At 42.8% G+C, this 25,014-nt stretch overlaps 1 protein-coding gene across 2 annotated transcripts in view; it reads left to right on the top strand.

Moving 5' to 3' along the window:
- Nucleotides 1-25,014, top strand: part of BMPR1A (bone morphogenetic protein receptor type 1A) — a 174,174-nt gene that overhangs the window by 104,102 nt on the left and 45,058 nt on the right. For both annotated transcript variants that reach the window (XM_075934831.2, XM_075934830.2), the window contains 2 exons: nucleotides 8,990-9,152; nucleotides 20,818-20,920. In XM_075934831.2, the coding sequence (XP_075790946.1) occupies nucleotides 8,990-9,152; nucleotides 20,818-20,920 (266 nt within the window). The remainder of the gene's footprint in view (nucleotides 1-8,989; nucleotides 9,153-20,817; nucleotides 20,921-25,014) is intronic.

The following is a 25,014-nucleotide window of genomic DNA, read 5'->3' as shown; positions in this document are numbered from 1 at the left end:
GAGAGATTATTAAGGGCACAGGAGCCACACTACAGGTTGAACCTCTCCGCTCTGACACCCTTGGGACCTGACCGGTGCCGAATCAGAGAATTTGTCAAATCATGGGAGGTCAGTACTGTCTAGCAGAATTACAGCACTTTCACTAAGCTCTTAGAAGACATTTAGGGGTAAACTAGAGCAAAATAATAGTACAGAAGAATACTGAGAGCCAGGACTGCTGGCTGTAAACATATTTTATGGGACCAAGGGAAACTTGGACACACCCATGGTGAATGGACAGTCAGATAACTAAAATCATGCTGGACCACAGATGTTGCCAAACCAGAGAGTGCCAGACTAAAGAGGTTCAACCTGTTTTCTACTACCTAGGAAAGATAGGAAATCTGGTGAGACACCATCCTGGCTTAACCAGAAGATCTTGAATGATCTAAAAACAAGAGTCCTACAAAATGGGGAAACTAGGTCAAATTACAAAGGAGGAATATATACAACCATAAGCATATAGACATAAAATTAGGCCTAGGCACAAAACATGATTAAACTTGAAACACAAAAGGCAACAAGAAAACATTCTATAAACACATTAGAAGCAACAGGAAAACCCTGAACAGGATAGGCCTGTTACTGAATTGGGGGGGAGAGGGAGAGATAACAGAAATGTGGAAATGAAAGAAGTGAAAAATGACGTTGCATATTCACCAAAAGTTTATTAATGATTGGATGTTTAACATAGTGAATGCCAGTGAAACTGAAATAGGATCTGAAGCTAAAATAGGGGGAAAACAAGTAAAAAATTACTTAAACAAGCTAGATATTTTCAAGTCATCAGGGCCTGATTAAGTGCATCCTTTAATGCTTAAGTAGCTGACTGAGGAGATGTCTGAGCAATTAGCGATTATCTTCAAAAAGTCATGAAAAAAGGAAGAGATTCCAGAGAACAGGAAGAGAACAAATATAGTGTTAATCTATGAAAAGGAAAATAGAGTCAACCAGTGAATTACAAGCCAGTCATCTTAACTTCCATACCTGGAGAGATAATGGAGCAAATAATCAAGCAATCAATTTGCAAATACTTATCTAGAGGAGGTCATAAGTAACAGTAAGCATGTCAAGAACAAATTGAGTCAAACCAACTGATAGCTTTCTTTGGCAGAGTAACAAGCCTAGTGGCTTAAGACCTTGTCTATACTTACCCAGAGATTGACACTGTAGATCAATTCTCTGGGGTTTAATTTAGCAGTTCTTGTAAAAACCCACTAAGTTGACCACTGATGGCACCACTATTGACTCCACGGGGTCATGAGGAGTAAGGGAAGTCAATGGGAAAGTTTCTCCCATTAAGCTCCCGCAGTGAGGATGCCATGTTAAATCAAGCTAAGGTATGTCGACTCCAGCTATACTATTCATGTAGCTGGAATTATGGATCTTAGTTCAACTTAAGAATGTTAAAATCCTGTTTAATAAAATATTTTAATGGCTAACCATGTAAATGGGAGGTGAAGGGGGCAGTTGCCAGGCTGGAGTCCCACTTTGTGTTATACTTGTAGAAATAGAACTAGCAGAATCTTGTGAGGGGGATAAGGCAGTATGCCGCATTTATTATGAAAGCAGAATTCATTTACTATCCCTAGCTACTAAAATTACCCACCACTCATACACACACAGTTCTACAGATGGGATATAATTACTAGTCTCAGTTGCTCGTGCTGTTCTACTACCCAGGTGGTCTAGACATAAGGAAGGGAGCTGGGTCATGTCAGTGTGCACTGATGCTCATGGAGGATGATTGTAGAACCGAAAGACCCAATTCTGTAGTTTTGCACCCATCGTTTTATGTTTTTGTCCACAGATCTTGTGTTCTCAGGGCACTGTATGACCATGAGCCATCAGTTAACAGCAGGTGGGACTTTGATCTTCTTTTCTTGATAGAGCTTTTGTCTCTTTCTTTGTTGGATGGGTTCTTTTGCAGGGCTCGCTTGCATTGTTCTTCAGCCATCAAGGTGGTACGGGCAGCTGGTCTCCAGATAGGCTGGCTTCAGGGAATGATATACATACACATACTCACACTCACACACACACGCTCTCTCTCTTTCTCTCTCTGACATTTTACATAGTGTGCGTCTAGATTACATTCATCTTTCGGAAGAGGAATGCAAATGAAGTGCAGAATTACAAATCTCACACATCATTTGCATAATCACATCTGATTGCTTTTTTGAAAAATGTTTTTTCGAAAAAAAAAAAAAGCAGTTTAGACACGGTTCTTTCAGGGGAAAAAGACCCCCTTTTTTTTTTTAAAGAACCCTATAAACCTTTTTTTTTTTTTTTTTTTTTTAAAGAATAAGGGTTCTTTCAACAAAGAGGTTTTTTTCCCAAAAGAACTGCATCTAGACTTCTTTTTGGGGGGGGGGGGGGAAGCTTTCAAAAAAACGATTGGATGCTATTATGCAAATGAAGTGCAAGATTTGTAAATCTGAGCTTCATTTGCATTTTCAATTTCCTTCAATTGCATTCATCTTTCAAAAGAGCAATGTAGTCTAGACGCACCACACGCACCTAAATATAAACAGAGTTAAGGCAGTACAAAGGTTAAAATGGGGTTTCAGTTACAGTATGGTTAAAATGGGGTTTTAGTTACCAGGGCTCGACAAATAATACAATCTTCTCGCCTGTGGCGAGATTGTAACCCGGAAGAGCTGGGTTCGGGCGATCTGCGCATGTGCAGAAGGCCGGACAGCGTGGCTGGCGAGCGGGGCTCGCCGTGGTTCGGCGAGCTCTGTTAGTCACCTGTTAAGAATTGCCTTAGGAGAATCTGTTGTTGTAATTTTGTTGGAAACCATTTTTTTTTAAATATTGTAACTAACACATTAATGTAACTCCCATTCATAAAAATTGGGCTGCAGTTCATGTGGCTACATACATAATGTCACATTGGTAGGTATAATTTATTAAAACGGCGATTTCATGCAGCAGCTCTACATTCACATCCCTGATGTGGTTATGCTTATAAAAAACACCGGACTTTTTAAGGGGGAAAAGAAAATATGCTGTGATTGTTAAGAATAGAGTAGTAAAGCAGCTAGCACAGGTGTGGCCAGCCTGAGAAGGAGCCACGGTTTACCAATGTACCTTGCCAAAGAGCCACAGTAATATGTGAGAAGTCCCCCTCATTTGCCTCCTCTCCCATCTCCAGTATCTTTTGCCACCAGCAGCCCCACCGATCAGTGCCTCCTTTTCCTGCCCCGTGCCTCCTGCCTGCTGCAATCAGCTGTTTCATGGCACTCAGCGGGGGAGGGAAGGAGCAAGAGTGCAGTACTCTTGTAGGAGGAGGTGGAGCCAGGAGTTGAGCACTGGAAATTTGGCACCTGTAGCTGCAGCCCTGGAGTCAGTGCCTGAGCAAGGAGCCACACATTAACTTCAGAAGAGCCACAGGTGTCTCCAGAACCACAGGTTGGCCACCCTTGAACTAGCATATGCTCTCTGTCATACATACACGCAGTCCCACCAATTGATGTTATAGTTACCAGGGTCTAGATCCTTCTGACAGCCAACCAGATTGATCATGGATAGGAAAGAATGGGGCTTTATTAGTCTGGACTGATGCTCCAGAAACTGTGGCAAAGCAGCTCCTTTGTATAGCAGTTTTCCTCCATTGGGATTAGTAAGTTTTGCACCTTCATGAGGTAATCAATCACCATTTGACAAGTGCTTGTTTTCTTAAGTTGTTCTTTTCATATCACAACTATCTTTTCCCAATTAGTAGGTGCTTGCCTTATCTTTTAGAGTGGTCAGTCTTCCTTTAGTTTGCATTTCAATATGAGTAAAGCAATCTCCTGGTGCGTTTATATCTGTCCTCAGCTTCTCCCTGGAACATCTGGTTTGGTGAAGACTTTCACACTTATCTTCTAACATGCATTCCTCATCCACACGCACAAAATAGAATTGATTTCTTTTGTACACAAACACAATATGAATATTTAATCAGGCACATAAAATTATAATTTAAAGAAAACAGTAGTCGTATCTTTTTACTTCTTTCACAATGCCAATTTTAAAACTTAAAACAAAAACCGTAAGGATCTATTATGCCTTGGAATCAGCTTCAGACACAAAATTCTGGCTGGTGCACCTTTACCAATGGTTAACTTAAGCCACTCCATTCTGCTTTCAGAAAGAGTGGCTGTCAGGGTACAACAAATCATAGTCCTAAAATACATGAGTACATTTAAGTAAAAAGGAGGCAAGTCAATTAAGGACAAATGCAAAGTACTCCACTTAGGCAGAGACAATCAGTTGCACACATACAAAATGGGAAATGACAGTCCAGGAAGAAATATTGTGAAAAGGAATCTATGGGTTTTATGGGTCACAAGCTACGCACAAGACAGCAGTATAAAATTAGCCCCCCCCCCCCCCCCAAAGTGAGCATTGTTTTTGGATATGTTAGCAAAATTGTTGTAAGCAAGACATGAGAACTAATTCTTCTCTACTCCCTGTGGATCGTGTCGCTTCCAGAGGACAGATCCGTAGAGGCATCTCTCAGCCTTCCCTGGGCTGCCCGCTGCGAAGGGATCATGTATCCTAGCAGTCAAAGTCTGAGGTGTAATAAGCTCTCCCTGTAAACTCTGGGGCGTCTGTCAGCCTGTTGGCTGCCCACCGCGAAGGGACCCCAGTCCTAGTGGTCAAAGACACGGACTTTAAACTTTTTGGGGTGCCCGTCAGCCTTCCCTAGGCTGCCCGCTGCAATGGGACCTTGTGTCCCAGCAGTTGAAGACTCGGGTGTAACACACACACACACACACGGGTGTAACACACACACACGCGCGCGCGCTGCCCTGACCATCGGCTGACACTATTTCAGACATTAATAATAAAAAGAACACCCTGAAAACAATGGAAAAATATTACAGTAAAACTTTCCATGTTTTACGTTTTTATAGTATTAATACAGGTTACTCTCTTAACCGGGACTCTCTGGTTTGGTAACATTCATGGTCTGGAAGGACCACAGATGTTCCAGGACCAGAGCATCCTGATAGAGCAGTAGTGCTGGGAGCCCTGCAGGCTGGCAGATGAGCAGAAGCCGAGTAGCGGAACTTCCCAGCAAGTGGGAGCCCCACACATGGTAATAGGACTACCCAGAAATGCAGCGAGAGTCCAGTGCGCAGAGGGAACAGAGCTGCCTGGTATAGCAGCAGGAGCCCAGCAAGCAGAGGCAATGGTGCTGCTCAGTGTGCCAGAAGAAGCCCAGCCCATAGAGGTGATGGGGCTTCCCGGCAGGGCAGCTGCAGCTTGGAGGGAAGGGGGTGCGCGAGGGGATAGCCAGGAGGCCAGCAGTCAGGCTAGGGCTGGAGGGGCTAGTGGCAGGGGGACCAGAAATGACCTCCCTATGCCCAGCAAAATCTCTCGTTGGGAAGCAGTCAGGTCCCAGGGGTTCCGGACCAGGGATCCAACCTGTATTCAACTAGTCTCACCAATGTTCTTATATTAGTCATATTTTATTTGAAATATTTCTAGAAAAATGCACGTAAATTAGGGATGTCATCAGTTAACTGGTAAGCAACACTGGTGGCCTGGCCAGGCTGGAGAAGCCCCCAGCTGACACAGGCAGGGAGTCTGCTCCATCTCAGCTGGGCTGGAGCACCTTCCAGTGAAATGCATTTTCTTGCAAGTTACTACTAGATAAAGTTCATCTTCATTGTGAGGACCGAGACAAGGAATCTGGTAGTGAAAGAAGTTCCATCCTGCTGTTTGCTAAAATGCAGCTCAATCTGTTCTTTCCTCGCTTCCTTGCAAAGGCATGGCTTTTGACAGGTGATTGCCCATCAGCTTTGACGACACCTAAGTAGAGATGTCAGCTTGTCTTTGAGAAACATTATCTGGTGCACACATACCATTTGGAAGAGAGAGGCAGTGGGTCTCTGTGCATCTGCCTTCCCTGACTCCTGTTGTCTGTTTTTCCCTTCCCTTCAAAGGGTGCACATGCAGATACATGCTTTCCCCAGCAGGCAGCCACTTTGAGTGGCATCTGGGGCCACAGCAGTTAGGGTCGTGGGACATTAGTGACCCAAACCCAAATGTTTGACAGGCTGGATCTGACCTGTGGCCCATATTTTGCCCACCCGTTTCATCTCATATTTATATCTATATCTATCTATCTATATCTATATCTATATCTATATCTATATCTATATATAGTGTTTCTACGTATGTTTTTCCATGATATTGACCAGCAAATTAGTAGTCTTCAAATGATACCTTACAAGGCATATTTTGTACAAAGATTATTGCAGTGGTTTATAGGGTGTGAATGAAAGGGTACATTCAGTTGCAACCATACATGCGGTATTCCCTGTCCAACGTTTTAAGCTTCCAACACATATCTGTTTCAGGCTCACAGAGTTCAAATGAGAAAGGTTTACTGGCTCAAGACTTGTGTGCAAATCTCAGTTCACCCTTGGAGGACATGTGAGCAAGCCATGGGCATTAGTAGAGGGAGAGGGATTTGTAGATTGTAAAACCTGATGGAGTCACAGTGATTATCTATTTCTCTCTCCTATATGACAGACTGTAGGACTTTACAGAATTAATTCCTATTTGAACTAGAGCATACCTTTGATAAAAATATCTAATTTAATTTAAAAATGGCCAGTGATGGAGAATTTTCCATAAACTTTGGTTAATTACCTTGTGTACCTTGTTACATCTTTGTCTGCTAGAATGAAGAGGCTATTATCAAATATTTGTTCCCAAGATAAGTAGTTTATATAGACTGTGATCCAGTTAGAATCATAGGGTTGGAAGCGACCTCAGGAGGTCATAGAGTCCAACCTGTGCCCAAAGCAAGACGAATCCCAACTGAAGTGAGGACGAATCCCAACTGAAGGAAGCATGTGTATACGGTGGCTCCCCTGGGTCACCGCAGGAGGGAGCAGGCTGTGCAGTTCTAGCCTTCCGAGCCAGAAGCATGGGGAGGGTGGGTGCTGGGGTCAGCAATACTCCGCCTCCAGAATGCCTACACCAGGTGTTCTGAAGACAGACGGATTGTGGGTGTGGCTGTGCCTGGTGGTTCGGGAAGGCAAAGCTTTTTCCCGCCTAGGCTACCAGACAGCTATGCAGTGCTTCAATCATGAGTCGTCCCACCAAATCTCCATTATTTCAGTCAAATCATAGTTCTTTGACTGTTCCAGGATTTATAATTTCTCCTGCTTGTTTCCCAGGCTTCTTGCATTAGTGTACAGACACCTTAAATAACTAGCTGGTTGCCCTACCTTCTCTGTACAAATCAGAGGTTCTCTTCTTTTGCACCTTTCTCACTTTAGCGTTCTCTTTTTTTAAACAAAACAGGTTGAGCTCCTTGAGTCTTTTACTCTAAAGAATATTTTTCAGTCCTTTAGTCATACTTTGGGCTTTTCTCTGAAGCCTCTTCACTTTTATCAAGATCATTCTAGATGTGTGGGCATCAGAACTGGTCACAGTATTCCGGTAGCAGTCATATCATTACTAAATAAAGGGGTAATAGAACCTCTCTACTCCCACGCAGGAATCCCGTTTTTATACATTTAAGGATTACATTGCAAGTGTGTATGGATAGGAGTATTTTCTAATGGATGGATAAATGTGAGTAGTATTGCTGGGGCGGTAACTGGAAGGGAAGCAGAGCTGCTAGACTATCAACTTGTGAAACACAAGAGGTTTGCCTGCTAAGGTAGATGCTCCACGATGATGGGAGATTAGCTTGAACTGTTTGTGCTCCTTTCTCCACTGACACTGACACTTTGCTGACTTGAACTGGGAAAAACGGATGTTCGGTCTTGTTTCTTTTTTTAAAGCCCTTAGAAGTTTAGGACAACTTGGAGCATTACTTAGCTCTGCTGGGAGTACATTTAAGCATTGTTGTATGTGAATGTTCAAGTTGCATTTCAGTTGATTGAGAACAAAGATTATTTTAGTCCTGCAGAATTGTGAGTTTAGATAAGCTTTTAGCGATTCATAAACTGTAAGAGCTATGAGAGTATCACTTCTCTAATATTGGAAAATCAAGATCCAGGAATGGAAATCCAATTAATCCGGTACAGAGAAGAATAAAAATGATATGTTAGTATGTTTACCTCCCCCTCCCCCAAGCAAAGTAGTGCTTCTCAACAAAAACTAGGGATGCTAACTAGCATTTAATTTACTAGTCGAATAGTTGATGGAATGTTCACTGACTAGTCAACTAGTTGATAGGCACTTCTGCGATCTGCCTTTGAAATGTACAAGAGTCCCTGCGAAGGCTCTTTTGCATTTCAAAGTTTGAACGAGGCTTGGCGCTCCGGGCTATCGAGAAGTCCTGCTGACTCCGGGCTTCACGTGGGCGCCTCTGCTTTGAAATGCACAAGAGCCCTACTGGGTCTCTTGTGCATTTCAGGGGTGGAAAAGGGAAATAACTGCATGGAGCCTGGGGTCAGCGGGGGACTCGGAGTCCATGCTGCGCTTCCTCTTTGAAATGCCCAAGAGCCCCCACTGGGGACTCTTGTACATTTCAAAGCTGGCAAGCCCACCTGCAGGCCGGAGTCAGCTGGGGAGTCCCCAACTGATCCCAGGCTCCCAAGTGGCATTTCAGAGTGGCAGCACCCCCACTGAGCCCGATGTCAGCCAGGGATTCCCCAGCTGACCCTGGGCTCTGTGTGGCATTTCAAAGAGGCAGCGCCGCTTGGAGCCCTGGATCATTTTATAAATGACACAAAATGTACACACCATAAAGAGATGCCTTGTTGACCAGTATGTTTCAGAGTTCATCTAATAAATAGTTTGGCCCAGAAAAATGGAGCCTAACCCACAATTCCTGTCAAAATAAAACAAATTTTTTTAGTCTGTGCAGTGTATAGTCCTCGAACCAATTTGTATTTACATTTACTAGTATTTTGCATTTCAGTGTAAAAGAATGTCTTTATCTAGTTGCAAAAGAAGAGCATATATAGAAAAAACCTTTTGTGTTTTTATGCAGGGCAAAATCTAGACCGCATGCTCCACGGCACAGGAATGAAAACAAATCCTGACCAGAAGAAACCGGCAAGTGGAGTAACATTGGCTCCAGAGGACACCTTACCTTTTCTACAGTGCTATTGTTCAGGACATTGTCCAGATGATGCTGTTAATAACACATGCATGTAAGTAATGTGTGCAAGATATAGAAATTTGCCAAAGTTTGTTTCTCTCTCTCTGCTATTTATAGTGGCTTTGTCAAACCATCTGATTAGATTTACTTGTTTCTATAGAACCTTTTCCCTGAAAGGATACAAAATTGCTCTCAAAATAGTGTGTGTGTGTGTGATTTATCTCACCACAAAACTGGAACTATTTTGGGAGAGGTAATAACCAGTCCTTTTGTCTCAATAATACTATCTTTAGAGCAAAATTCTAAAAACTGTATCCAATTGAAGTTACAATATGTAATATGTCGTCAAAATGTAAATCTCTCAGTAATATTTAAGGTAAATTTTCTTGTATATAGATACAACATGCTCAGGTTGTCGAATTACACTCTTATTTGATCACTAAAATTAAGTTTTTTCATACTACATATGCATCAGTAGCAGTGATGAAGATAGTTTGGACAGAGAAAAACGCAAGGAGAGACTCTGAATCTGGTCAAAAAGAGTTTGTGAGGAAGAGCAGAGAGCCTTTTAACTTTATTAGATGTATGCTCCGTTTTTGCATTGATTACATACCTGGCAAACCAATGAAAATGTTTCAGTAAACAGAATATAAGCATTGAATGTTAATGTTTGATAATAGCGACTGAGATTTTTGTCAAATAAAAGCGATCCTGGAAGGTCCCAGACTACGGGGGGGTTAGGGCCACTGGGCTTTGGGCCACTGGGCTTTTTGTGCATGTTAGGCTGAATAGAAGCAGCCCTAATTTGCACTACAAACATGACCATGAAGGAAATAGCTATAACAGAAATGTTCTTCTGCAAGGAATGTCCCTGTAGGTGCTCCACTTGCAGTGTCTGAGTGCCCGTGTACCTGTATCCAGAGATTTGTGGTAGCAGCCTTTTCGAGTGTGCAGCCAACTGTCCCCTCAGTTCCTTCTCTTCCACCTTTGTATTGGTTGGAATAACAGGAGCACCCTCAGAAAACTTATGTCAATTCCTAGTTTTGTCTACCTTTATCCTTTTTGTTAATTTTTACCCCGCAGTGCTCCTTTTTCTTCTGTTCATTAAAATAAGTCTTTCTTCTTTCCCCACTTTGGCTTCTATCTGATGGCCTTTGGCCATCTTGAAACAGAAAGTGTTGAAGACTCACTCGAGATTGATACCTTCCCATCTGCCCATATTTCCTTCTCCTCCCCTGACAACACCATCATGCTGCCCCTCCCACATTGGAGGATGATTTTAAATCATTCTTAAGCACTTCATAAATGTGTCATGGATTCTCTTAGTATTTCCCTGGAGGAGCTCTAAGAGACACATCATACATTAACTAACAACCTCCATGCTTCTGCTGCCAAACTTTCATTACTCATGAATGCTGCTCTCATGGACCCAACTAAAACAGTTTGGCAGACCGCAGCCACAGTTCCTCCTTCTAAATGATCCAGCAAGAAAGAGATAATGAATTTCTATTCACTCTCAGCATTCCAAACTCATTGGTGGTGGGTGGTGTCAGTCAGAGGGAAAAACAGCATACCACCCTCATATTACAGCAAGTGGAAGTTCAGCAGGAAATGTGCTACTGGAGATGTGAGCAGAGTGGCAGGAGAGGACAGCATGCAGGGAACTGTCAAGTGACATATCAGGAGAATGTCATTTTCTCCCTGGTGGCTGTGATGGAGCACACAGCGGCATTCCTGGAGAAAATCCCTACCATCCCTTGCAGAACAACTTTCCTTCCTCACCCAGTTGCACAGTCTCCACCCCAGGGACTCTAGGACATGGGGTGAAGAGGGGGACTCAAGGGAAGCCTCATGCTCAACCTCCAGGGAACCATCGTGAAGCAAAAGGCTGCCCTCATATTTCTGATCCCCGCCCTGGGCATCCCACCATCGACTACTTTTCTGTCCCTTCTGTCTTCCCTAAATAAAAATGCATGATTTCTGAAGTACGGTGTCTTTATTGCTTCAATTGCAGGGGTAGGGTGGGGGGATTACAGGCAAACACACTGAATGCAAGGGCATCTCATTAAGAGCAATATGCATGATTCTCAAAACAAAACTTTTTCAAAGTCTCTCTGATTTGCACTGCCCCATGCTGTGGTCTCCTTATCACCTGGTGTCTACCTGCTCAAAATCTCTGATTAGGTGCTCTGCCTGAGCTCTTTACCCTGCCAGATAATTTCTTCTCTTGTTCTCACAAATATTATGGAGCACACAGCAGGCTTCCACCACAAAGGGAATGTTTCATTTGCTAGGATGCCCAAGAGCACATTCAGTCACCATTCTGCACTTGCTTATCCTGTAATTGAACTGCTCCTTACTGTGGTCAAGGCTGCCCATGTATGGCTTCTTGAGCCACAGGAGCAAATGATAGGCTGGGATGCCAAGGATCACTATTGGCATTTCCACCTCTCCATTTCTGATTTTCTGGTCTTGGAAAAAAGTTCCAGCTTGCATCTTTCTTAAGAAGTAGGAGTTCCTAAAGATGTGTGTGTCATGTACCTTTCACAACCATCTCACGTTGATGTCAGTGAAATGGCCCTTGTGATCTTCTGGTGCCTGCAACACCATGGAGAAGTACCCCTTGTGGTTTATGTATTGCTTAGCAAGGGGATCGGTGTGCCATGATAGGGATATCTATCACCGCCCTGCAGTTAGGGACTCCCATTATGGTAAAGCCCTCCATTGTGGCATCCATGTGTCCCAGTGTTACTACCCCCGTAGTAGAATCGTATTACTTGCTTTGGATATTTGTTTAACAGCATCCCCACCATCAGTTTTCCCAGTCCAAATTGATTCCCAGCTAACCTGTAGATGTCTGTCATTGTGAGCTTCCACAGGGCAGTTTCCATGCCCTATGGTCAGCACAGGTCTCCTTTGGTTGTTCCTGCGCTTCAGGGCAGGAGCAAAGTTCCATGAAAGTGGTCTTGCACAATCAACATTTTTTAGCCACTGTTGATCATCCCATATTGGCCACACTATGTAGTCCCACTAGTCTATTCTTGTCTGAGGCATCAGCATTCCACTGTTTCCACAGGATTGAATACCAGCTGCATTTCTATTCCGTTCAGTCCAAGGGCTTGCCCATGGCATCCTAAGATTTTGTTCTCTTCTTGGAGTGATGTCCAGATGGTCTTGATATACTCCACTGTTAGGCACACCAAAGTAAACATCAACATCACATTGCTTTGATGCACAACGGAATTCACAACGGAAGAGAGCTATGCTTGCACAACTATGATGTCTACATAAATAATCAGGGCCAAAAATGGTGTGTTTCCTATTGATTTCAAGCAGGTGGGGAGTGAGTTGACAAGCATATTATGGAACGCTGATGACATAAACCTTGACTCACCTGCTGCATGGTGTTGGTCCCAGCATGCACAGGGGGCATAACCCAAAATGCAAAGTGACTCAAGCATTGTAGGATAGCTATTCACAGTACATTGCTCTCAAAGTTAGTGGCAGTCTCCTCTCTGGGTACACACTACTTCAAACTGTTGAATTCTTGTGCACAGTGTGGGACATGGACCTTCAATTTTACATTGGGTGATAAAAAATTGACCTTAATGAATTCGACCTTATCTCATAGTGTAGACATGGCGTGGGACATTGTGATGTTTAAAATCATTGTTTAAGTGCCTTGAAATCCTTGCATGGATACCGCAAAGTAGAATTAATCATTGGTGTGTTATATAATGTATTTAACACATTATTATCATATAGAAATAATTTATAAATAGCAAGGGCAGCCTCTTGTATGTGAAACAATTTATCCAGATTTCTGATGAGTTTCCTTTCTTTAGAACAAGTGATATACAACCTTTCAGTTTTATAACTTTATACATTAGCTGTAGGGATTATGATTTTGCTTTAAATTCCTTTATGCTATCAGAAACCGTTGCTTTTTATCGCCCTCCGGTGTTGGTTTTTAATACAATTTTTTCAGGACTTTTCTTTTAGTAGTCTAAAACCAGCACAAATGGAACTAGTGCTTTTTTTGCTACAGTACTGCCCAGTATACAGTACCGGCACCTCCAGTCAGACCTCAACTATTCCCCTGGAGTACTGGGACTTTTTTTTTTAAACCAAAAAAGGCACTAAATGGAACTATTATCTTTTACTATTGCTGCCACTGGAGAATTTACAGAACTTAACATTCTATGTGAGCAGTATGTTCACATATGGTAAATATTTATGGTAAAATATTTTTTAAAAAATACAGATTCTGCCTTCTATCCCTACTGTGCCCATGCAAGTCTCTAAAATTTAAATGTGAATTGTCTTAAAAAACTTTTTGAGATCCAGTAAATACTAATTCAGTAGATATATTAAATTGCAAGTACTTTAAAAAAGTTAACAGTTAATTTTTCTGCCTTTTGAGACCTGTGTTGAGGATGCTATATTCCCTGGACTGCTTAAAAGCTAGGACACATAATAGTGCTGTGCACAGAGCTCTTAATTAAGCATTATGTTAATGATTTTTGACAGCTTCTGTGTGGACAGATAACCCTGAATTTTTGTGTGTGTTTTTTGTAGGTAAATAAATGGAAAATGAACTACAATATATTACTTTTAAATTGTAATTTAAGCCTGTACCAAGAAAACTTCTTTTTAATTCATTTAACTTTTGAAGCCTTTTAAAGTCCAATTATTTGTTAGGGGAACGCTAGTGTAGAAAAAACTTTATAGCAGCTACCAAACTTTGGATGGCAGAGGTCTTGCCTTGAGCTCCATCAAGATTGCGATAATGACTTTTCACCTCAAGATAAATGACTCCTCAATCTTTGTACACCCTCCCACAAAAAGATCCCTAAAAGGCCTGTAAGCACTTTACCCAAAGGTTTCCCCACCACCCAAGCCCTGGGATCTACACCTGGTACTGAATGCACTTACGGCCCCCCCCTTTGAACCACACTGGCTACATCCTCCCTATTGCATTTATCTAAGAAAATAGCATTCCTTGTAGCCATTACATTAGTCTGGCAAGTGGGAGAAATCCCTGCGCTTATTGCACATCCTCTGTATGCAATCTTTTTTTTTTTTTTTTTTTTTTTAGAGATAAGGTAACCTTGTACATCCACCCCAAATATGTTCTTCCTTCCATCTCAACCAGATGATGCATCTCCCCATGTTCTTTCCAAAGCCTCATGCCACCTTTTTCGAATAAAGGTTCACACACTTGACTTATGCAGGATACTTTCTTTCTACCTACAATGTACAAAGCTGTTCAGATTTTCTAGGCTTTTTGTTTCCATAGCAAACTTTCATAAAGGCCAGCCCATCTCATTGCAGAGACTTTTTCATTGGATCTTGGACTGTATTCAGCCTTGTTATAGCTTGTCCTCCACTAATCCACCAACAAATATCCAGGTGCATTCCATTAGAGCCATATCTACCTCAATAGCCTTTCTAAACAAGGTTTCCATTGCAGATATTTGCCAAACTGCCACATGGGCATCACACCAGACCTTCACAAAGCACTGTACTCTATCTCAAGGCCCATTATATTACTTTAAGTTCTCTAAGGCAGTCATCTAATGCCTTCCTACCAGATCCAGAATCCCTGCCTTCTTGAAATATACAGCTTTACCATTACCTGATCTGGAGCACCCACGGAGCCATCTCTCAAAGAAAAGGTTACTCACCTCTGCAGTAACTGCCATTCTTTGAGATGAGTGTCCTTGTGGGTGCTCCACTACCCTCCCTCCCTCCCCTCTACTTTGGAATCTCTGGGCCTCTTCAAAGGGTCTCCGAAGTAGAGAAGGCACGGGGGGGGGGGGCGAGTCTTGCGCATAGGCGATGCCAGCACACTGTGAGTGTGCAGCTCAGGCTCTGTGCATGTGCGATCCCAGGAGCACTGCTTTGAAATAGGGATGTTAAATATTGGTTAATTGAATTGTCGATTAGCCTCATGAATTCTTATTGGTTAGTTGGGAGCTGGTCCACGAGGGAAGTCAGTTTAAAAACCATCTTCCCTTGCATACCGTCTGCCTGTCACCCCACACTGCTGCCTCTGATGAAGCAGCCGTTGTCCGGGGGGGGGGGGGGGGGGCGGGATCTGAGCTCCTGGACCTGGTGTGTACTGAAACTGAGCTGGGCTGCCTGACCACTTCCCTCCTAATACACTTGAAATGCAGAGCCGCAGCAGGGATAGATGCTGGGAATGAGGTGGGCTGCTGGCCAGCCTGCTAAAAAATTTACTGGGATTGGGAGGAAATATGTGTAGTCTATAGTGTTAACCGATAAGCTTTTGTTATTTGGTTAATTGACTACACTATTGTATCCCTATTCTGGAGACTCCTATCCATGCCACAGAGGCACACCAGCACCTGATTTGAGGCACCCACAGGAACACTCATCTTGAAGAAACTTGATACAAGTGCTGAAGGATCTGACCAGGGGCCGTGCGCAACTTGACCTGCTGCTCACAAACAGGGAGGAACTAATATGGGAAGTAGAGGTGGGTGACAACCTGGGCAGCAGTGATCATGAGATGGTAGATTTCAGGATCCTGACCAAAGGAAGAAAAGAGAGTAGTAAAATACACACCTTGGACTTCAGAAAAGCAGACTTTGACTTCCTCAGAGACCTTATAGGCAGAATCTCCTGGTATGCTAACATGAAGGGGAAAGGAGTCCAGGGCTGTGTCTACATTGGCATCCCTTTCTGGAAAAGGGATGCTAATGAGACACTTCGGAATTGCAAATCCAAGGGGGATTTAAATATCCCCCGCGGCATTTACATGGCTGCCGCTTTTTTCTGGCTCGGGGTTTTTGCCGGAGAAAAGCGCCAGTGTAGACGCGATTCTCCGGAAAATAAGCCCTTTTCCGGAAGATCCCTTATTCCTACTTTCAAGGGATGCCAATGTAGACACAATGTAGAAAGGGATGCCAATGTAGACACAGCCCAGGAGACCTGGCAGTATTTTAAAGAAGCCTTATTGAAGGCATAGAAAGAAACCATTCCAATGCGTAGCAAGAGAAGAAAATATGGTAGGAGACCGGATTGACTTACCGGGGAAATCCCTGGTGAACTTAGGAACAAAAAGGGAGCTTAGAAAAAGCGGAAACTTGGACAGATGACTAGGGAGAGGTATAAATGTATAGCTCGAGAATGCAGGAGACTTATCAGGAAGATGAAAGCACAATTGGAATTGCGACTCGCAAGGATAACAAGAAAGGTTTCTACAGGCATGTTAGCAAGAAGGTGGTGATCAGAGAGGGTGTGGGGCCCTTACCGGATGAGGGTGGTAACCTAGTGACAGATGATGTGGGGAAAGCTGAAGTACTTATGCTTTCTTTTCCTCTGTCTTCACAGACAAGGTCAGTTCCCAGACTAATACGTTAAGTTACGCAATATGGGACGAAGGTGGACAGCCCTTCATGGGGAAAGAACAGGTTAGGAATTATTTAAAAAAGCTAAAGGTACATAAATCCATGGGTCTGGAATTAATACATTAGAGGATACTGAGGGAGTTGGCAAATGTCATTGAGGAGCCTTTGGCCATTATCTTCGAAAAGTGGAGATCGGGAGAGATCTCAGATGATTGGAAAAGGGCAAATGGGAAAGGGAAGAAGGACGATCCAGGGAACTTTAGGCTGGTCAGTCTTACCTCAGTCCCTGGAAAAATCATGGAGGGATCGTCAAGGAATCCATTTTGAAGCACTTGGAAGAGGGGAAGGTGATCAGGAATAGTCAGCATGGATTCACTAAGGCAAGTAATGCCTAACCAATCTGATTAGCTTCTATGATGAGGTAAATGGCTCTGTGGATATGGGAAATTCAGTAGATGTGATATACTTTGACTTTAGCAAGGCTTTTGTTACGGTCTCCCACAATATTCTTGCCAGCGCGTTAAGGGAATGTGTTTGAATAAATGGTCGTTTAGATGGATGGAAAGCTGGCTGGAAGGTCGGGCTGAGCAGGTAGTGATCAACGGCTCGATGTCAGGATGGCGATCGGTTTCTAGCGGAGTGCCCCAAGGTTCAGTTCTAGGACCAGTTTTGTTCAGTATCTTTATTAATGACCTGGATGAGGGGATGGATTGCACCCTCAGCAAGTTTGCAGATGACACTAAGCTAGGGAGAGAGGTAGATATACTCGAGGGCAGAGATAGGGTCTAGGGTGACTTAAACAAATTGGAGGATTGAGCCAAAATAAATCTGATCAGGTTCAACAAGGACAAGTGCAGAGTCCTGCACTTGGGATGGAAGAATCCCAAGCATTGTTACAGGCTGGGGACCAACCAGCTAAGTAGTAGTTCTTCAGAAAAGGACCTGGGGAATTACAGTGGATGAGAAGATGGATATCAGTCAACAGTGTGTTCTTGTAGCCAAGAATGCTAATGGCATAATAGGTTGCATTAAGAGGAGCATTGCCAGTAAATCCAAATATGTGATTATTCCTCTTCATTCGGCTCTGCTGAGGCCACATCTGGAGTATTGTGTCCAGTTCTGGTTCCCCAGTTACAGGAAGGATGTGGATGCATTGGAGAGGGTCCAGCGGAGGGCAACCAAAATGATTAGGGGGCTGGAGTGTATGACCAACGAGGAGAGGCTGAGGAATTTGGGTCTGTTTAGTCTTCAGAAGAGAAGTGTGAGGGGAGATTTGATAGCAGCCTTCAGCTTCCTGAAGGGAGGTTCGTAAGAGGCTGGAGAAAGGCTATTCTCAGTAGTGATAGATGGCAGAACAAGGAACAATGGTCTCAAGTTGCGGTGGGAGAGTTCTAGGTTGGATATTAGAAAAAATATTTCATTAGGAGAGTGGTGAAGCACTGGAATGGGTTACCTAGGGAAGTAGTGGACTCTCCGTTCCTAGAGATGTTTAAATCTCGCCTTGACAAAGCCCTGGCTGGGTTGATTTAATTGGGATTGGTCCTGTCTTGGGCAGGGGAATGGACTTGATGGTCTCTTCCAGCTCTATGGTTCTATAATTCTATGAATGTCAGTTACTTCACAGGTGAGTAAGTGCCTCTTCTTCATCAGGTAGTGTCCCCGTGTCTTCTCCATTTCATCTTAGGATGTTTTTGTTAGCGGTTTCTGTTCAGCCCATTTATGCACCTCATGAATTCTATTTCTAGAATTCCAGATCATTTCTATCACTATATTGGTATGAATTGGCAAACTGCCCTCATTTCCTTCTCGGCTGCTTTTGTTCTGAGATGGAGTCTCCAAATGCCAGGTTTTTTTCTAGTACCAAAGCAAATTTAGTTAGTTGTTTGGACAGTTTACTTTTTCCCATTCTCAACAAATAAAGAAATATATTCATTGTTTATGAGCTTCTCCCTTTTGGCGGTTATTTTTTGTTATTGTACTCTGGAATGCCAGCCTCTGAGGAGTCAAGCGGTGCCTTTTCTACTACCAAGTTATACCAGCCAGTGATGGTCATTCCCAATGCCTTTACGGTTTGGGTGATACTTATTGTGATGGGTTGGATCACAGAAGTCCTCTTGGAATTGTCACCTGGTATGCTGATCAAGCCACTGAACCTGCCTTCCTGCCCTCAGTTAAAATTAGCAAAAGACGCCAGCTTACTTCTAATATACTAAGAAACTTGTAACATGCAAATTCTTACTTAAACAGCTGCTCTTATCTCAGGTAAAATGCTTGAAGTAAGAGTTAATCTTTACAGAATTAAGCTTTGCAGGGCTCTTTAGAATTCTTTGTTTTTGAGTTTCTTCATGTATGTTCTCTAGGAAGGCTAAGACCATTTCAAAGCCAGCTGAAGACAAAGCTGACTGCTTTCTATTCCTTAAATCGGGTGGGGAATCATTTTTTGGGGGGGGAGGTTGGGGGTGCTGACCCACAGAAAAGTCAGTCAGGGGCCTCACAAAAGTAGGGGGAAGCCCCAGACTAAGGGGGAGAAATACACTCCCCATATTCCCATCCCATCCAATCCCAGAGCCTAGGGGAGCCTAGCCTAGTAGATTTTGTGTGCTCCAGTCCTGTGGTAGGGCAGTGGAGAGGGCTGGAGCACCAGTGCGGACTCCCTAATGCTGGGGGGAAGGTCCTGGGCCTCAGAGGCTAGATCCAGGCAAGCCTGAGATTCCCTTTCCTGCCTTAAATAGATTTTCCCCAAGGGCAGGAATCCTTGGTTCAGTCTCTTCATCTCTGTGGAAAATACAAGATTTAAGATGGATTCCAGTACTAGCCCTTCCTTCCCATTGCATTGATACTAAAAATTCTATGAAAGATGCATTAAAACAGAGCTCAAGTCATCCTTATTGTGCCTGACTGATACAGTTCTGCCTTATGATGTGCTGACTTGCTCAGATCAGCCACTGATTAACATCCCCTCATTGCTAACCTTCTAACACAGCATAAAGCATCTGAATCCGGGACCTGCTGCAACTCAAAGCCTGGTATTTGGATAGCCATCAGAAATAGAACTGTCATGTTCCAAAAAGGTATAGTACATCTATAACCAAATCAATAAAGACTCTACAAAGAGCTTTTATTAGAAAAAAGGGAGCTCATCGATGCAACTGGTCTCCAGAATCTACCTGGAATCCCTGCTATCTGAGAGTTTTTACTTAAGTTTTCGGGTCCCATGGTCAGTTCTCTGTAAGTATGATTAGCAGAGATGATTAATTTCTTTCTGGTGGATACAGTCTTCACTTATACTGTCATAACTAAAATCTCCTAGACTATTAATATCTATTATGATGGAGATTTCGCAGGGTAGCTATGAGCAGTTAAATCTATGCAAATAGGTAGCTTGGTAATTTCTAAAGAGAAGGGTTATCAAAATGGATCTTTAGTTTTATTAAGTGTTGTACAACTGATCATGTTCAGCCCCCTTCAAAAATGATAGTATATTCACAAAAGTACTGCTTACTATTCTTACTAAGGATATGCCAGTTGTAGACATGTGTGGAGCTTAAATTTGATCCTCTTGTCATACTTTTTCTAATCAACGCTGCTGCCAGCCGTAAGCTCAGAGGCAGCTGTAGGCTCTTCTATATTGAATTCGGCTCTGAAGGTTCTGCTTCCTAAGGGGGTGGGGGAGTTGTCCAGGAGTCACCCAAAATGGAGAATCCACAGGGACGGTACTCGAAGAAGATGCAGTTACTCACTGCTGCAGTAACTGGAGTTCTTCAAGCTATATTCCCCTGTGATGCTCTCCTACACACCTTGTTTTCCCTCTGGGATTCACATCTTCAGGACCTTTTAGAGGTAATTTAAGATTATTCCAAGAAAAGAGTAAACCCATTTTTTCCTACAATAAGGGGTTCTCAAATGTTCTCCAGGATGTCATGGTCCTTTGGTAGATACACTAGAAAAATCTTAATATAGTTATATTTCAGAGTATTAAAGAGTTCAGATTAATGGATAATCTGAACAAATTGGTTCTTTTTTAAAAGGAAGGTATCTGCTTGGAAAATATCGGGTTTTGCTGTTTAAGTTTAGGCGCCTTCTACTAGTATCTAAACTTGAGGTTTACATCGAAAAAAAAATGTATTTCAACCCAATGTCTTCATATTGGTACCATCTGATTTTTAGGGGGAAAACCCCCTCTGTATGCTTAATTTCCTTTAATCTTCACTTAAACTCTGGTGATAAATTTATAGTAGGGTGAGAAACACTGTAGAGTACACATACTAATTTTCATAATTAGATTGATTGCCAGTTAACTTTGCACAGCAATTAGTGAATTGAAATGGTGTGTTTTTACAGAACTAACGGACATTGCTTTGCCATTGTTGAAGAAGATGAACACGGAGAACCTGTCCTTGCTTCAGGCTGCATGAAATATGAAGGTTCAGATTTTCAGTGCAAGGTATAAACAAGTTAATTTATTTTTATAAAAGGAGTATGATGAAGATTTTTCAGGGTAGCTATGAGCAGTTAAATCTATGCAAATCACAACTGCTACACTAGGGACTTTGCATATTGCCCTTGCTATAATGGATGATGATATGCTGTTGACAAATCAAGACTGCAGTCCTGAAATTGACTGCACACCCACATCCTATCAGTTTCAGGATTGACAGCAAAATTAAGTACACGTATTCAAAGGGAACAGAAGAGTAGAAAGCAGAGCTGAAAATTTTGTTTTATTGACTAGGGGAAAAAGGAACACATTCTGTGGGCCTGTATTTTCAAAGGTGACTCTTATCTTCAGAAGCCTCTATTTTTTGGTGTCCAATTTGATATACCTTTAAAGGGGCCTGGTTATTCTGACAGTACTGAACACCTACAATCTAAAAATAAGGACTCTTTAAGGAGTCTTGGAATGGACACACAAACTCACTAGTCTCACAAGTTGTGGTGTGTAATATATAATTTAAATATGTTTTGAAAATCTAATTTCTGCCATGTTAATGCTGTGCCAGAGATGAAAAAAATTCCTATGACAATCAACTGATGCTTGAAATTTCTTATTTATATTACTTTTCATATTGTGCAGCTAATTACTGAATGTAATATGTATATTCATGTGTGTTTGTGTGAAATACAGGGCTGAATAAGACTTCCCCTACAGTTGTAGCTACAGGCTTCTGTTAGCCCAGTGGTCCCCAACCTTTACGGGCTCCCGGGCGCCCAGGGGCGGGGCCACACACACGCCGGGCGCCCGGGGGCGGGGCCGCGCGTCCTGGGGCACGTCAGGGCTGGGGCCGCCCGAGCCCCTTGTGCTGTGGGCCCGGGGCTGGCGCCGCCGCCCGAGTTGCGTGCCTGGGGCCGGCACCGGCGCCGCGCGCCCGCATGTACCCCGGGGCTGGGGCCGCCCGAGCGCCGCGCACCAGGCTCCGGTGAGTGTCGCGCGCCTCCAGTGCGCCGGGGGCGGGGCCAGCCCGGGTTGTCGGCGGGCGCCTACAAATGCCCCGGCGGGAGCCATGGCGCCCGCGGGCACCGCGTTGGGGACCACTGTGTTAGCCATTCCAGGTCTGGGTACTTGAACTGAGAGCTTGGTAACTCTTTCCTCTATGCTATAAATTACTGCTCTCCCCATGAAGGAGAAAGCTACTTGATTTGAATGCAATTGAGCAAAGAATCATTCCTTGCAGGGGGTGTTGAGTTGGAGCCTGGGGCTGGAGATTGGCACCCAGCTGGGCTGGGCAATTGGTCTAGATTTGAGAGTCAGCGATGGGAACTCTAACTGGTTGGCAAGGAGGCTGGGACTAGGACAGCAATGGGCAACCTAGGCTACTGAGTGGGCGCATAACTGGCCCTCTCAGTGGGTCTGCAAGATTGTTGTAACCAAGATGGCCGCAAGGGAGAGAGTAGTTTTGCTAACTGCACTTGCATGTCTAGAATTTGTAGAGAGAGCTGATTGCATCCAAAGCGCTGCTGTGGTTCATAGGGAATGCATGGCTCTCACATTCAGTGTTGTGTGCAGTCAGCATAACTCTCACTTCACATGCTTTATGTGCAGGTTGCATTGTAATACTGGTAGGGGAAAAAAACTATGCAGATGGAAACAAGTGGAATCTGGAAACCCTGCACACATGGGCTGTGGTCAACAAAATGTCTCATGAGCCATACATAGAACGTCGATGGGCTGCATATAGCCCACGGACTGCAGCTTGCCCACTGCTTGATTAGGAGCTTTGGGAGGGATATGGGGGAGGAGAGATTCTTAGGTGAGGAGGAGCACAGATTGACCTAATTAAAGTTGTACAGGCAATCTTATTTCTGGCATTTTATAATTTTCAAATGCTTGGCCTATTTTCTACAATGTTTTAATATGGGGGAGAAGGAAGGGGGAGAGAGGTGTCTTCCACTCATGCTCAACCAGTGGAATTATTGCTCACAAATTAGCTGTTGGGGAAGATGGCAATAGGTGTTACCTCTGATGTGATAGTTGGCCAGCTAAAATGTTAACTGACCTCTTGACCTGTGTTTGTATTTAATATAATCACAACAATCAGATGAAATCATTAATAATTTAGCTGAGTTGCAACCTAATATCTTAACTATAGGCTGTGCACAAGATTTCAGCTAGACATTTCAATGTTTCGGTATAGTTGTTTATTATTCCATTACTAAACATCAGTTGGGACAAACTAAAAACTGGCATAAGTGCTAAATGTAGTAAAAAAAATAAATTTAAGATAAAATTTAGCTTGTTAATTATCAAAAATTATTTTTGTAGTCCAAGTATATGATCAACAAAGCTTTGGGGAGGTCAGTAAATTTGGGGGAGGATACATGTCATATATTTCATACATAACCAAGAAGGTTGAATCCCTATTTTATGTGCAAATAGAACTCAATCTTAGCTATGTAATCTCCACAGTGCTTTACTTCTGTCCCATCATTCACATTTGACCGTTTCAAAACTTTTTGGTTATTTTCTCTGTTCTCTGCAAGTAAATTCCTGCAAGCTGCATGGGCACTTTTAAAGACACCATAATAGAGGTCCAACTTAAATGTATACCCCAAATTTAAAAAACACAGTAAAAGAACTTAAAAAGAGCCACCATAGCTTAAAAACCATGTAAAAGAAGCAATGAGAGATAAAAAGGCATCTTTTAAAAAGCAGAAGTCAAATCCTAGTGAGGAAAATAGAAAAGAGCATAAACACTGCCATATTAAGTATAAAAATATAATAAGAAAAGCCAAAAAGGAGTTAGAAGAACAGCTAGCCAAAAAATCAAAAGGCAATAACAAAATGTTTTTAAAGTACATCAGAAGCAGGAAGCCTGTTAAACAGCCAGTGGGGCCCCTGGACGATCAAGATACAAAAGCAGCACATAAAGACGATAAAGACATTGCAGAGAAACTAAATGAATTCTTTGCTTCAGTCTTCACGGCTTAGGATGTTAGGGAGATTCCCAAACCTGACCCGTCCCTCATAGGTGACAAATCTGAGGACTTGTCACAGATTGAAGTGTCATTAGATGTAGTTTTGAAATGAATTGATAAACTTAACAGTAGCAAGTCACCAGGACCAGATGGCATTCACCCATCTGAAATAACTCATATGTGAAATTGCAGAACTAACGACTATGGTTTGTAACCTATCCTTTAAATCATCTTCTGTACCCAATGACTGGGAGATAGCTAATGTAACGCCAATATTTAAAAAGGGCTCTAGAGGAGATCCCGCAATTACAGCCCTATAAGTCTAACATCAGTACTGGACAAATTAGCTGAAACAATAGCAGAGAATAAAATTGTCAGAGACATAGAACATTGGAAAAAATAACCCCAACTATACATACAATATGATGGGGGCTAATTTAGCAAAGCTAATCAGGAAAGAGATCTTGGAGTCATCGTGGATAGTTCTCTGAAGACGTCCACACAGTGTGCAGAGGCAGTCAAAGCAAGCAATGTTAGGAATCATTAAAAAAGGGATGGAGAATATCTTATTGCCCTTATATAAATCCATGGTACGCCCACATCTTGAATACTGCGTACAGATGTGGTCTCCTCATCTCAAAAAAGATATACTGGAATTAAAAAAGGTTCAGAGAAGGGAAACTAATATGATTAGGGGTTTGGAACTGGTCCCTTATGAGGAGAGATTTAAGAGACTAGGACTTTTTCAGCTTGGAAAAGAGGAGACTAAGGAGGGATATGATAGAGGTATATAAAATCGTGAGTGGTGTGGAGAAAGTGAATAAGGAAAAGTTATTTAATATAATATAAGAACTAGGGGCCACCAAATGAAATTAATGGGCAGCAGGTTTAAAACAAATAAAAGGAAGTTTTTCTTCACACAGCACACAGTCAACCTGTGGAACTCCTTGCCTGAGGAGGCTGTGAAGGCTAGGACTATAACAGGCTTTTAAAAAGAACTAGATAAATTCATAGAGGTTAAGTCCATTAATGGCTGTTAGCCAGGATGGGTAAGGAATGGTGTCCCTAGCCTTTTTGTCTGTCAGAGGATGGAGATGGATGGCAGAAGAGAGATCACTTGATCAT

The sequence above is a fragment of the Pelodiscus sinensis genome, chromosome 8 (assembly GCF_052426305.1).
Source record: "Pelodiscus sinensis isolate ZL-2025 chromosome 8, ASM5242630v1, whole genome shotgun sequence".
NCBI lineage: Eukaryota > Metazoa > Chordata > Testudines > Trionychidae > Pelodiscus > Pelodiscus sinensis.
The sequence above is the reverse complement of the archived record's forward strand: the minus strand, read 5'-3'. Positions and strand labels throughout refer to the sequence as shown.